Source organism: Leptidea sinapis, chromosome 3 (genome assembly GCF_905404315.1).
Source record: "Leptidea sinapis chromosome 3, ilLepSina1.1, whole genome shotgun sequence".
NCBI classification, from domain to species: domain Eukaryota; kingdom Metazoa; phylum Arthropoda; class Insecta; order Lepidoptera; family Pieridae; genus Leptidea; species Leptidea sinapis.
The window spans coordinates 177,440-191,184 of record NC_066267.1 but is presented as its reverse complement, the minus strand read 5'-3'; the positions used below and the strand labels follow the sequence as shown (position 1 = coordinate 191,184).

Below are 13,745 nucleotides of genomic sequence, written 5' to 3'. Positions count from 1 at the left end.
CCTTTTTTAGATTAAACAATTCTAAAACAACATTTAAGTATGTAATGTGTTTAATTACTTAAACCATTTATTGCATTAAATTAATTTGCATGCCTAGTTAAACCTGGCATGAACATGTGAAACTGTAAGATTGTAGGTACCATCGTAACATACCGTGTTTATACGCAAATAAAGAATTTGATTGATTGATAAGGACACTGGCAGCTCCGACTAAAAATCGTGAGTAAAAAACTCATAAATTAGGTTTTCGTTCTTGGCAATTTCGAGAGTTAACCAAACCTTATTGATAGTTTGGAAACTGTATGGGAAGAAATTATTCTGTGTCGAACTATTTTTATTTTCTGCTTATTGTTGTCAGCTTTGTACACTAGGCCTCTGCTTGCGGCTTATAATATTAAGCCTTTTAAGCACTTCTTGAAGTACCTACTCTAGCACTTACAAAAACAAAAATATCAAAAAAGCAAAGAGGTAGAGTACAGTGAAAATGATAATATTGATCTTATTTAAAAAGAATTTTCATCTAGGGCAAGGTTCGGGAACAGGCTGGCCGCGATAGGTCGAACGTGGAACCGCCATTAATTTTACTTGTGTTGTATAATACTGAATTTTAGTTGAAACGATACAATAAAAAGGTAGCAATGAATTATAACCCGTCTTTTTTATTCTGGACCTCGTAAAAATTTTCCCATAGTGTCCGGACTCCACCTTAAACTACTTGCCGACCCCTGATCTAGCCACTAGTTTTTCCTCTAATATTGTTTATTTGTAATAAATAACTAACTTTAATATTGCAATTGGCTCACGCCGTTTTGTTAATGTATAAAATAAATAAACAAGTTCATTTATACCTTTCTAATACGATATATATATTATATAGTTTAAACATAATCCCTACAAGGGGGATAATATTTTTTAGAGCATGACTTTTTAGGGGTCAGGCATGGCAGGCGAAAGAAAAGATCTAGCCCTGATAATGTGTTGGTCTTATATCATTTATACGTTTATATATAGACTGTCACACTTGTGAATATGTAGAATATAATATGACGTCATCTTGTTACGTATCTTGTCACGCACACTGAAATATTATTCCTGGCCTGTTTTTATCGGTTGTCTAACAGCAAGAGACTATCTAGACGTATTAATAAACTAAGGTTTTGGTCTCGAAATGTGCTAATGCACTCTAGGTATTTCTGCAGTTCTTGTATATAATCTGAATCTTGGAAACGGCTCCAAACGTTTTCATAAAATTTATTTTACAGTGGATTTAGGGGGCGATAAATCGATCAATAGGTTTCAATTTAACAAAATCTAGCTTTATCCGTGTTTTAATAAAAAACAGCTACAATAACATTTAAACACAAAGGTAAATTTCGCCACGATATACAATACCATTATAGCACAGATTAGGTGATCCAGAAAGCAGAAGACCCCGGTTCCAATCCAAATGTCCTATTAGTTTTTTTTTTCTTCAAGTTTTTTACTTTCTTAAAAATCCGGATTCCGGATATTAAGGCTAAATCGAATTGCTTAAGTAGGTACCCGATGTATCTTCGGTACTACTAGATGTAACATTACAGGAAATCAAACTATAAATTATTAAAAAATATTATGATGAGTCAGCTATAACGAGCTCGGGAAACACCAGTGAGTCACACTCTACTAAGTCGATTATTGGTTTCGTTGATACACCGTAATCCAGCACTAACCGATGTAATTAGAAATTTGAAATGAACAACAAATATTAATTAACTATTAACAAATCAAATTTGATTTACACAAATAAAAATTGAAAACGAAATCTATGAACGATTATTAAGCGGAACTCGACTGGGCCAACCGTTCGAGTGACGTATCGTTGATAAGTCTTGTATTCTTTGTTCAACTCTCAGGTTGTGGCTTATCTACAGGATCTACTTTACAGTTGATAACCTGCTCGACCCCAATATTTGCATATTAGGAAATTGACTTGAGATGTCGCTCTTGCAAATCTAAGCAGCGAGCGCTCGCACCGAACGCGAGAGATCGCGGGTTCGAGTTCCGCATCGTTCATAGATTTTGTTTTCAATTTTACTTATTATATACTAGCGGATTAATAAAGCGTGCAAGAGATCAGCAAGATAGAAATGATAAGCGTATCTATTGTTACTGTAACTGCTTTTGATTGATAAGTCGTAAAGAGTCAGCCAAGCTTGGCATTAGCTTCTTTGTATTTTTAATATTATACCACTAGCCAACGCACACATTCATAAATCAAAAAATTGTCTCACACGTTACCGTTCTGTCAGATTGTCTATATCCCAGTCTAAGTTAATGGTCTTAACAAGATAATTTTTCTACAATAGATAATAGATAGTATTATAGATAATACAACTTATTAAAAGATTATATTAAGATACCAATGATATAAAATGAATAATACTTATCCAACAGATAATTGCCAATTATTGATACATTATTATACAATTATTATGGGCAGATAATACTTAAATACATGATAAAAGAATAACACCAATGTTCATTGTAATTATTGTCTTGATAGAAATAAATATCTAAATCCAATGAGGTGATAGTAATTATAGTAAATTGTTCAGCAAGGCTTAAGGTTATATTTCACCGGGACACCATGGTGGCCAACCAGCCGCTAAAATAAACAAAATGTATACAGCTGAACATGAAAACACTTCTTTTTAAGTTACTAAATGTTATTATTAAGATAGCGATGATCTCACAGACAGACCATCAAGATAGTTTTGTGGGACCATTATTTTTTTGTTAGTTATTGTAATGTCAAAATGGAGTAAAACATTAATGAATTGGTCACACAGGTCACATGAAATGGAAAAGGGACCTTTCCATAGATGGGTGGACCAAATAACAACTGTGGCAGGCGGCACATGGACTACAACTGTGGGACAATTTATTGGGAAAATGGAGGAGGTCTTAGCCAACAATAGGCAAACAGACAAGAGATGTTATTTCTTTACTTTTGGAAAAATAAATTTATATTCTCAAATATTTCCAATTACATAACAATTCTGCACATATACAAAGTTATTAACATTGTAAGTACATACATTTTCTATTTTCCCTACCTATATTTTGTATCAGCCATCATCGGAAGAGTATGGAGAAAGTCAATGTAAGGCTATTTGTAGTGATTATTTGCCAAAAACTAAATTTTAAATAACAGAATAGACTTCTGGCCACATTCACAATGAAATCAATTGAGATGTTTGGCCATTCAGAGTATCAGACATAGATGGGTTTACATTTAGATAATTTATACACCTAGATAGTCTCTTGCTGTTAGACAACCGATAGAAACAGGTTAGGAATATTGGATTAGTTTGTGTGACAAGCTATGTCTCATTGTGCATGATTGTCTCAAATTAGAGGTTAGTTCTAAATACAATTTTTTTCAATGATCTAAGGATTTACAATAGATAAAGGTATGAATGAAATATAATTATGAGTAAAGTTAGATAAAAAACCAGTAACATGTGCTGTATCTCAGCCTGCAATGGGATTCTTCAATCATATGGAAATTAGCAAAACAATATGATATATAGCTAAATTAATGCTTATGTAGTTACTACTTACTTCATCTGTTTTACTATTGTGCTTTTTCCTGACTCTCCAGCACCTGAAAAAAAAAAACATTAAATAAATATATAAACATTCTAAGTGAAGTTTTGACGAATTTCAAGCTGACAAATATTCCAATCTTTTGAACTGTTCAAAATGAAAAATAAATCTAGCATATATTTTATATATATTTGTTGAGAGAAAGTGGCAAGACAAGCAAAAAATTCACAAGCAATGGTAGATGATAAGCTTTTCCCACTGTCATTGCATTGCCACTTGGGATTCTTGGTTGAACCCAAAATTTAGAGCCACATCGCAATTGTGTCTGTCACTTAGAGAAGATGTTGTCTCATTAGCCCAATAATTTCACTACCTATTCAAGTTCTAGACCAAGTTTTTATCGATAAATAATATTACAAGCCATACATACTTAATTATTATTAGAGATGTGCCGATCATGACTTTATAAAGATCAGTCGACTAGTCAGCCAAGCCGAATAGATATGTTTTTTAACAAGTATAATTTAATTATAGAAACTGATTACCAAAGAAAAGTTTTCGTTAGATTTCGAATCTATACGAGGGCCACACTGAAATAATCGGGAATAAGAAAAACCACATGCACAGTATAGGTAAATTGTATTTTATAATTTTTTAAAGTATTCTCCGTTCAACTTAATGCACTTTTCCATTCGTGCAAACCAATCATTAAAACAGTAGTTCCAGTCTGAAGTTGATGTTGACAAAATGGCTGATTTGTACACTTCCACAGCTGCTTCGGGGTCTTCAAACCGTTGACCGCGTAATAAATCTTTCATTCTAGCGAATGTAAAGAAATCGTTTGGGCTCAGGTCAGGACTGTACGGAGGATGGCCCATCAGCTCAACGTTTTCCTGCTTCAAAAAAATCATTTGTATTCCGAGCCGTATGGGAGCTCGCATTTTCGTGATGTTAGATGATGCGACGTTTTGGGTTATTTTTTCGGAGTTCGGCTATCATTACTGGCAAACAAACCGTGATGAACCACTCAGCGGTAACCGTTCTGCGATCCTGTAAAGGAATTGTAGCAACATGCCCCTTTTTCGAGACAAACGTAGCGACCATTTTCTTTGACACGCTGCGGGAGCGAACCACTTTCGTTGGTTAGACCTCGTCTTCAAAGACCCAAACTTCTGACTGATGTTTTCTTTCAGGTTCGTATGAATAAATAGTTTTTTACTACTTTTATAAGATTTATTCCAACATAGACATTTAAGATCTCCAAACCATATATCATACATATCAAATACCTTCCTGCTGCAATAGAAACTTGCTGTTTTTTATTGCTAGCTAGCAAACATAAACCATACAAAATTGAATGATTGATTAGTATGAGCCAAATATAAAATTTTAAAAATGTCTTCATAAGTTTTATTTTAAATACGACTTTGACTGATATATAATAAGTAACATGAGCCTGTGACTACCCCTTGTGTATGTGTCCATAGATGTAAAGTGTAAAATAATTTTTTCATAATTTTATTCTCTAAAGTCATTGATACAAAATGCAACCATCAAAAATAAATTTTCACCTGTGAAAAAGCAATGAAAATCGCAATATTAAGTTTCAGAGATGTGCACTAACAGAAAATGGTAAAAATTAGAGCTTTTATTCCTTTCTGCCACTTCCATATGAGTAGTAATCAACACACCTTAACCACCAGTGGTTCTTAAGGAACTTTCTACCACATATGGCCAAATGGATGAAACTAGATTGACTGCACAAATACCTAGAGATGATATGTGGAAAAGGGGATGTATTAACAAGGGGACCACGTTAAGAGTACTACAAACAAGAGAACATGTATGAAGGATCAAGGCAATATGTCAACCATTGCAAATGGAAGTCCATAATCTTTGTCTACCCCTCTAGGAGACAGTGTGTATGTTCTTTCATTGTACCTACACTATATTCTACTGGTTAACTGAATGCAAACATGCCAATTCTTTTACTATACCATATAATAATCCTAAAACTAGCTGAAACCGATCACACTTACTCAATGTTATAGTAATGGTATTCAAAAAATCTATAAGAAATAAATTGAAAAAAATGTTTTAGAATCAGTAGAAAAAAAAACAAAAAATAAGTAGTATATTACTTTACTACTACACATGATACTCATTATCCATTATAAATTCTGCTTTGAAACACCCAAGTTGTAATAACCTATTATCATCTTATCATTTAAGTAAATATCATATTGTTTTTTAATTTTGTTAATTTTAACGGTTATACCAAAAAAATATAAAAAGGAACCAAATATGAATATTACATTATTGCAAAAGTCTTGTTAAGCAGCAATATTCTGTACACAATTGAATCAATGAAGCGAAATGTCTGATCTTTGACCTGTACTAACTCTGTACCACCTACACTGAGACAGATTTAATTGCAATCATTATACTTATTTCTGTATGATGTAGAATACATACAATAATGGATAATGATGCCTGATAATATTAATTGTTACATAGAACTTAATTTTTTGGTTGTGGTTATTACAATATATCTTCTTCTTCATTTGCCTCTCCATTGCTCGAGGTCAGCAGTCAGTTTTTTAAACTTCTTTTATCATGGCTCCTCCAATCTATGGATAAAGAGAATATATAGATATCCATGGAGGAGGCCTTTGTTAACAATAGGCAAACTGACAAGGTTGTTAAATAATAAATATTCTAGGTTATGTAAAACATTGTAAGTCTTGTCTGAATAAAGGCTTATATTATCATCCATGCCTATGTGGAATAGTTCTTAGACTGTCTTGATGCCATTACTACATTATCTACATGGACTTATATTGATACTTTAGTTTTTACAATGTTAGCAACTTAAACATTACCCCCTTATTCATAATAGTCCACTAACTTTAAACAACCGCTAAGGAGTGTTTTTTCTCATTCTGACTTAGGTCAATAGAAGAAGACAGAGTGAGAATTAGCAATGCTTTAAGTTAGCAGACTATTATGAATAAGGGGGTTATGATTTATTGTTATATTATTATAATTAGTAGGTATTCGAATTATAAGTCCGTGAGATTGATTATGATAAATTCATGAACATTTTTATTAAAAGCTGTAAAATTAAGACATAGTTTGTAGCAATATTGTAGTCCTTCAGCTAGTTTAGTTTAAAACATGGGAAGGAATTAATCCAACTAAGCAAGCTACAATGTAATGTGTAAGAAGAATTATAGAACAGAAGAGACCTTTGTTTCTTTGTTAAGCACACTTATCTCTGAATCTAATCAGAATTGTAGAATTCTTATTGCATATAACAGATTCATATAATAATAATAGTAAAGTCTATATATACCTCTGCATTATTCTAAAGAATTGACTTTTGTGAAGAAAATTGTAAAAAAAACATTTGATATGTTTCAACTATGTGCATTTGTGTAATGGAAAATGTTATACCTAAAGTTACAATGAGTTTTTGTGTGGCAAAGGTGTATTAAAAGTCACATTGAAACACTCTGAATCATACATGTATAGGGCTGAAGTTTTTGAGAAGCATAGTACTTGTGGCAGAAAAGAGGGGTAAAGATTAATAAATACATATTAATTTTAATTGTAGCTTTTGTGTGCTGTGTTACTCTACCCTAAACTCTTGATCAAAATGTGACTGATTGGCTTTATTTATTTAAATAAACAGAATGAAACAGAGAAAGAAATAGTTAAACTAAGAAAACACATTAAAATCAGAGTCATATAATTATGAAAATGGAATGACTAATATTATAGAGCTCATTAAAATAATGACATTAGCAATAATTAAGAACATTAATCTGTAATGACTGCATATAATGTTATATTTTATTCTATTAAGTTTTAGTAGAATACAGGTTCAATTGATATTCATTTTAATATTATTAAATAGAAAGCTTAAAAGTGAATCATGTGTGCTAATTTTATTGTTTATTCAATCAATTTAAAGGTGTCTATTGTATAAAATGTATTATTTCTAGTTCTACTTAAACATAATCAGCAGTAAATAGGTATTTAACTCAATATTTTACAGGAAGATTTTGATCTTTTAATTAGATTATACTTTAGAGTAAAATAACTATTTCAAATATGGAATGTAATATTAAAGAGGCCCACAATAATTAACTTCTAATTATAATGCCAACATACTTTCATTTTAACACGAAACACTACCTGCATGTCAGAATACTGATTAGATTGGAGAAAGCCTCAACAAATACGTACATATCGTATGTTAAGTAAACCTCTTGTGACCTACACGCAGAAAAAGACGTCAGGGTTAACGATTTTATGTTATTCTTTCATAATTTCGCATAATATATCATTTCAATAGTGAATACGTGGGTGCGGTCGTAGCTCATACATCGGTAAATTTATAAAATAAAACTGTTTGTACCTAACAATAACAGCTTAATATCTTTAGAAGCTTGGATTCCATCTTCTTTCAAGTTCCTTTCGATCTGTCGGCTTCGAGCAGCCGCCGCGCGTTCCTCAGCCGACTGAGTGCAACCCATGTCGGCAGCTGTTTCTTAACCTAGTCCACCTTCCGCCCCGACTCCAGAGCCGGGCGCGCTTTCACCGCTCCCTCTGCATACGATCCACAAGCACCCTGTCTCTCCGGACCAACCGGAGCCACCCTACACGGTGTTATCTGCTAACCCAACACACCAACTTAACTACGTCACTCGACACTTTGTTAACAAATTAATAGCGCAATAGTTGTGAATTCACTTTATATTAACAATTTGTTATAACACACTCCACTGGAACTCGTATCGATAGTGTAAACTTTAATTGATTTTAGGAATTCGAACGAGATAATGGCCGCCGGATGACAAGCACCAGCTACTCTCCGTGACGACTGACAGCGACCGCGCCCCGCTCGACTGACATTCGGATACGATCGGCTTACTTCGTTCCCCCTCGCTCACACATGCGTGAATGTTAATGTTATGTGAAAGAGAATGAAATCAAAAGAAAAACCATAGACAGAAAAGCGCGCCTCCATTTAAAAAGGAGGCTTATTTTACTTTTTTTTAAATTACATATTCTACCTCTTAACTAAACAAAATGTAACGTCTGACAAATTTTATAACATAAGATATGAAGGCGGATTATATAAATCCACACTAAGCATAAAATTTATTAATTTTAGTACTTAGATTAAGATTTAGTAATACTCAGGCATTAATGCTGTATTGACGGACGAAATAAAATAGATTTTGATTAGAATGTGTATAATATAATATTATGTATCTACATAATATGTAGGTGGATCTATAATATTGTTCTCCTTGAAAAAATAGTTTAGTAGTTTATTATTGAAGTTATAATAAATAAGTAAGAATAGCTCCGCTGATACATCATTGAACTACCACACTACCACAACTTCTACAGTGTTCTGTGACCACAACGTACGTTTTGTTGAGTAGGTATTTTTGGCCATTAAAATATGGAGTCTGCGTAGTAGCGACCTGTCAAATTCAAATTCAAATATTTTATTTAAAATAGGATGAAAAGTCAGAAAGTACCACCCATTCGAATTCAAAAGTATGCCTCGGACCTGAGAAGAACGGGCGCATGAAACTCATTGTTTTTATAAAATATGGATTACAATGGCGTATTATCGTAGAGTAAACATTTGTAATTAAATAGCCTGAGGGGGTTCGCTCCACTACCAGTCCGTGGTATCATTAAGAAAATCATTAATGTTATAATAACGTTTTTTTTTTATTATTTATTAAATTTTATCAATAACCCATACTCGATGTTGGACATGAATTTGGCAATAGCAGCAAAGAAAGTAAAATCTTTAATCGTACCTCGAATTTATATTTTCAATCATCCAAATATTTCTTACATAAATAATACAAGAATAACTCCAAAAGAAAAACAAAATTTAAGGCACTAACAATAGGAATTTATCTCACCTAAAATTGTGACAGTTTTTAGGGGCTAAGTATTAAATGGTTTTGTATTGAAACATTCCAACATTTTTTTATAAAACAAAATTTATTTGCTGTACTTTTCAAGCATTTACTCTCGTTATTTATTTTCTGCGATCTCACGAGAAGGTCATTTATGCCTTTGCTGTAGAACTGTGGATACCTGTACTCAACATATCTCTGTGAAGGTATTTTATATTCTATGCGCATCATTCAAACCGGCGAGCAGTTTCAAGTTGCCGGCCTGCAACACGCAAGTTCTGGGCATTGTCATAAGATGCAGCCGTCCCTTTGTTTCTTCTGTATTTCACTGATATGTTGGATGCCTCCAAAATGCATTGTTATGCAGATACTACAGGAGATGTCGTTTACATGGGACATAAAGGTCTCTTTCGGGAAGTCACTGACAAGTGTCAAAAATAAATTGTAACTTCTATTAAGTCCTATCCTGAGTTGGTCGTGGAATGCGGTTAAATCAATTGGCATTGCGTAGAGATGTCTTTGCCTTTTTTATGCCTTTTAACATGTATCACAAGTAGTGCTCCGAAAAGCTTCTAGAACTGATTGCTGCCGCTGAATTCCACCACTACACGCTTGGATATCATCCTCACCATCCACGCCACACATGCGGCGTTCTTATATTAACATCCTTGCGCGGTGTTTTCATGCCGATACGACATCAGAACAGGAGAATGTGGGAAGCGTTTGTCCTCCTCTTTCACAAAAATATAGGTCCTGTAAAAACGGTTAAAACGGTATCTTGAGCCTTGTGAGTTCTTGCGTTATAATGGTGAAGATTGGCTAAAGAGATGGGGTTGTCTCACTGTCAGTTACACCATTCGAATTTCAGTACAATATACATCTGCTGCTGTTTGGCCGGATCTGAGGAAGTTGTAGTGAACTACACCGTGAAGTGACCACCTAACAGTTACCCTCAAGTTTCATCTGGTTGAGCCATTGCGATATTCTTTTGCTATTGTCATATAGAATCCAATTTCAACAAACATTTCGCACCAAAACCCTTCATTCCTGTGCCCGTTCAACGTGGTGGGGCAAAGGGCACCCATTTAATAATTGATCTTTATTTAGATTATTCGCTGATCTTCCACGGGGATCATTCTTCAAGATTAAGTTACCACCACGGAAGTGATAAAACTAAAAACGCACGGTGAGTTCAATAACCGTATCCTCCCCTATCACGTTGATGTGAGCAAAGAATGTATTTACTTGAACGAGATGTGGTCTCCTATGCATTTTGCGACGACTAATAATCATTGTAAAATTCAAAGTCATTTGTTCTGTGTATATTTTATTTCAGTACAATTATTTTATAGGTTAGTTAATTAATCGTTTACTTGTTAGTGTTGGTAGTTGGTGAACTAGGTACCTTCTAAGCACTAGTTTTTTTATTGTAATTTTAAAATCTACCATTTAAAGTGTCGTACCTACTTTATTATTTAGTACCTAAGTTATTGTACAATCTAGAAGAGGAAGAATCGAAATGAAAATCTGTGCAGATATTATACATATATAATACAAAGTCATGGTTATCCTTCATCTCAAAAGCCCAGTTTCGTACAATAAGTCACTAATAAATATTGGGAACAACAAGAGGTGTTTCGCACCTATTCCTACAGGTTAATCTCAAGACCAGAATCGTTTTTGGTTCATAACAAAATGAAAATAAAGGAGTAGAGTTTTTAAACACTGGAATTATTACAAGCTTTGAATGCAGACTTTTTGATAGTTTATTTTTAATTCTTTTTTTTTAATTTAATATTTATCGTATGTTCCTTCTAAATACGCTGTGGATTAATCAAGCATTTATTCAATAAAATATGATCGCTATCAATAGTTATCGTGGCTTATCATGGGTTAAAAATTACAGTAATTATTTTTATTATTTTGTATTTGATTTTAATGTGTTATAGAATGAATCAATACATTGTAGTTTTTGAATTGTATGTGAAGTTATGAATGAATGCTTAGCCTCTGATATGCCAACAGCAATGCTGAAGAAATGATCTACCGAATCCTAAAGTGGCCGTGGAAGCTGCTTTGTATAGATAAAAGCTCCCGGGAAAACAATGTATAAAACATTCGTACGAAATGGATAAAATAAAAAATACGTCACTTAAAGTCATATTTTGAATAAGCTGGTTAGTGGGTACTTCAGTATAGGAGAGGTAGAAATGATTAAAATATCTCATAGTTGTATTATATTATAACCATGATCCGATTACAAAGCAACAAGCAGCTTATTTGCGTCATCGGAGCCCTTCATTGCAAGTCGATAAGGTGCGGGAGGGGGCAGGGGTGGAAGTGCGCGCGCAAATAAGATAGCATAAGGAAAGCTTTACCAAGGAGCAGTAGTTTTATATCCTTGGCGGCTTGGATCCCGTCCTCCTTTAGGTTCTTCTCGATCTGCTTGCTGCGCGCGATGGCGGCGCGCTCCTCGGCGGACGAAGCGCAGCCCATAGCGATGGCGCGAACGGCCTGGCTCGCTACTCGCGGCAGAACCGTACTCTTTGCATTATCTCGACTCGTGATGGCGCGCAGGTCGCGCAACGCACGCGCTACTTCGCGCACGCGTGCACTGTCACAGTTCTAGCAAAGCGCTGTGTATCGCGCCAAAATCCACACTACGTGCACTTTTTATCATAAAAGATACAAAGGTCGTCAAATCGACCTTCTTTTGAGCTGCCCCAGCAGAGAATGACAAATCGCGCAGGCTCTGCAACGTCAGAACTATTGCGCATGCTCGACGCGGCCTCTATTAATTAAGGAAAATACTTTAACCTCTTTGGTTTACAAAGCGACCGCAGACTGTTGGCCATATTATGCCAATTGACTACTTGACTCCAAATTATATTTAAAATCTATATTTATTTATATCGATTTTATTCCTAAGAATAGTTTTTTTTTTAAAAACAACAATGCCTAACTATATTGACAATACTTAATATATTTTTTTCAATAAAGTAAAAACTATCACTAAGGAAGTGTACTAAGAGTACTGGTAGAATTTCCGCCTTGAATAGCTAGGTAGTGTAAGAATCAATTGTATACCTACACAATTTATTACTATAATTTGTATAATTTATCTAGATCGGTTACATAATATTTGTCTATTCTTTATTGTTCAGAAGTTTTTATTTTTATCAAACGATAAAAGAATAACAGTTGACGTTTGTAGAAAACAAACGTCACCGGTAAGCCTTAAAATGTTTAAAGCTGGTTGCCAACTGATTGTCGAACCGTGCACACATGCACCAATAAATCTGTTATTATCGAAGACATCCTCGTTTTATTTGTGGAAATTCGAAGTGATATTACATTTCAGAAGTGGGATCAATAAAATCTACTTGTAATTTCCGCGCCAAAGCCATTTTGTGGTGATAAAAAAATTGAAGATCTTTTAGTGGCGAAAATATGAATAGTGATTCCGATCGTATGACACCTACTCGTGAACAACGCCGTAGAAGAAAATCTATGGTTACGAAGTTTAGAAGTCGGAGCAGGAGTCATTCAACGAGACTGAGGCGTGATCGCAGATTTCGAAGTACGACGCGTGGCAGAACAAAATCAGAGGTTCATGTAAAAAGAACACAACGTCGTCGTCATTCCAGTTGAAGTCAAGGTTCGGACGAGCTTCGGCACAAACGGAAACGGACACGTACAGTCCGTTCACCGCATGACGAACATGGTGGCAGTTCACGCGATGAATATTCTTGACGACGTGCGAGGTCATCGAGGGGCCATGGTACACCGAGTATCGGCGCGAGCAGACGTCGATCCAGAAGCATTTCACCAAGACGTACACACGTGAGTCGTTCCGATTTTAATGATAGTACTACGCAGTTATTATTGACAAAATTGATTGAATCTATTTCTAATAACCGTTCGGAAGGAAAGAAATTCCCCATGTTAGGAAATGTTATTCCAGAGTTTGATCCCATGATCAAAGGCCAAACTATTAATTCTTGGCTTAGCAAAGTGGAGGAATGTGCACGATTATATAAGTGGGGTAAAGATCAGATAATTCACTATGCACTTCCCACACTGAGTGGCGTAGCAAAATCATGGTATCAAACACTGCCGTCAATGTCGTTTTCATGGCCTGAGTGGAAAGTTAAACTGTTAGAATCCTTTCCGCATAGTGATGATTACGCTGAATTGTTGACA

The 13,745-nt window shown here is 34.5% G+C and overlaps 1 protein-coding gene across 2 annotated transcripts in view; it reads right to left on the bottom strand.

Annotated features, from left to right (window-relative positions):
* LOC126979447 (guanine nucleotide-binding protein G(o) subunit alpha) overlaps positions 1–12,260 on the bottom strand; it is a 79,967-nt gene extending 67,707 nt beyond the window's left edge. Inside the window, exons 1-2 of one of the 2 annotated variants that reach the window (XM_050828761.1) lie at positions 11,921–12,260; positions 3,604–3,646 (exon numbers count right to left, since the gene is read on the bottom strand). In XM_050828761.1, coding sequence (XP_050684718.1) covers positions 3,604–3,646; positions 11,921–12,038 — 161 coding nt within the window. In that variant the 5' untranslated portion in view covers positions 12,039–12,260. Of the gene's footprint in view, positions 1–3,603; positions 3,647–8,011; positions 8,506–11,920 lie in introns of those variants that run through there. The other variant, XM_050828760.1, reaches the window with a different exon arrangement.
* Between the last annotated feature and the right edge of the window lie 1,485 nt (positions 12,261–13,745).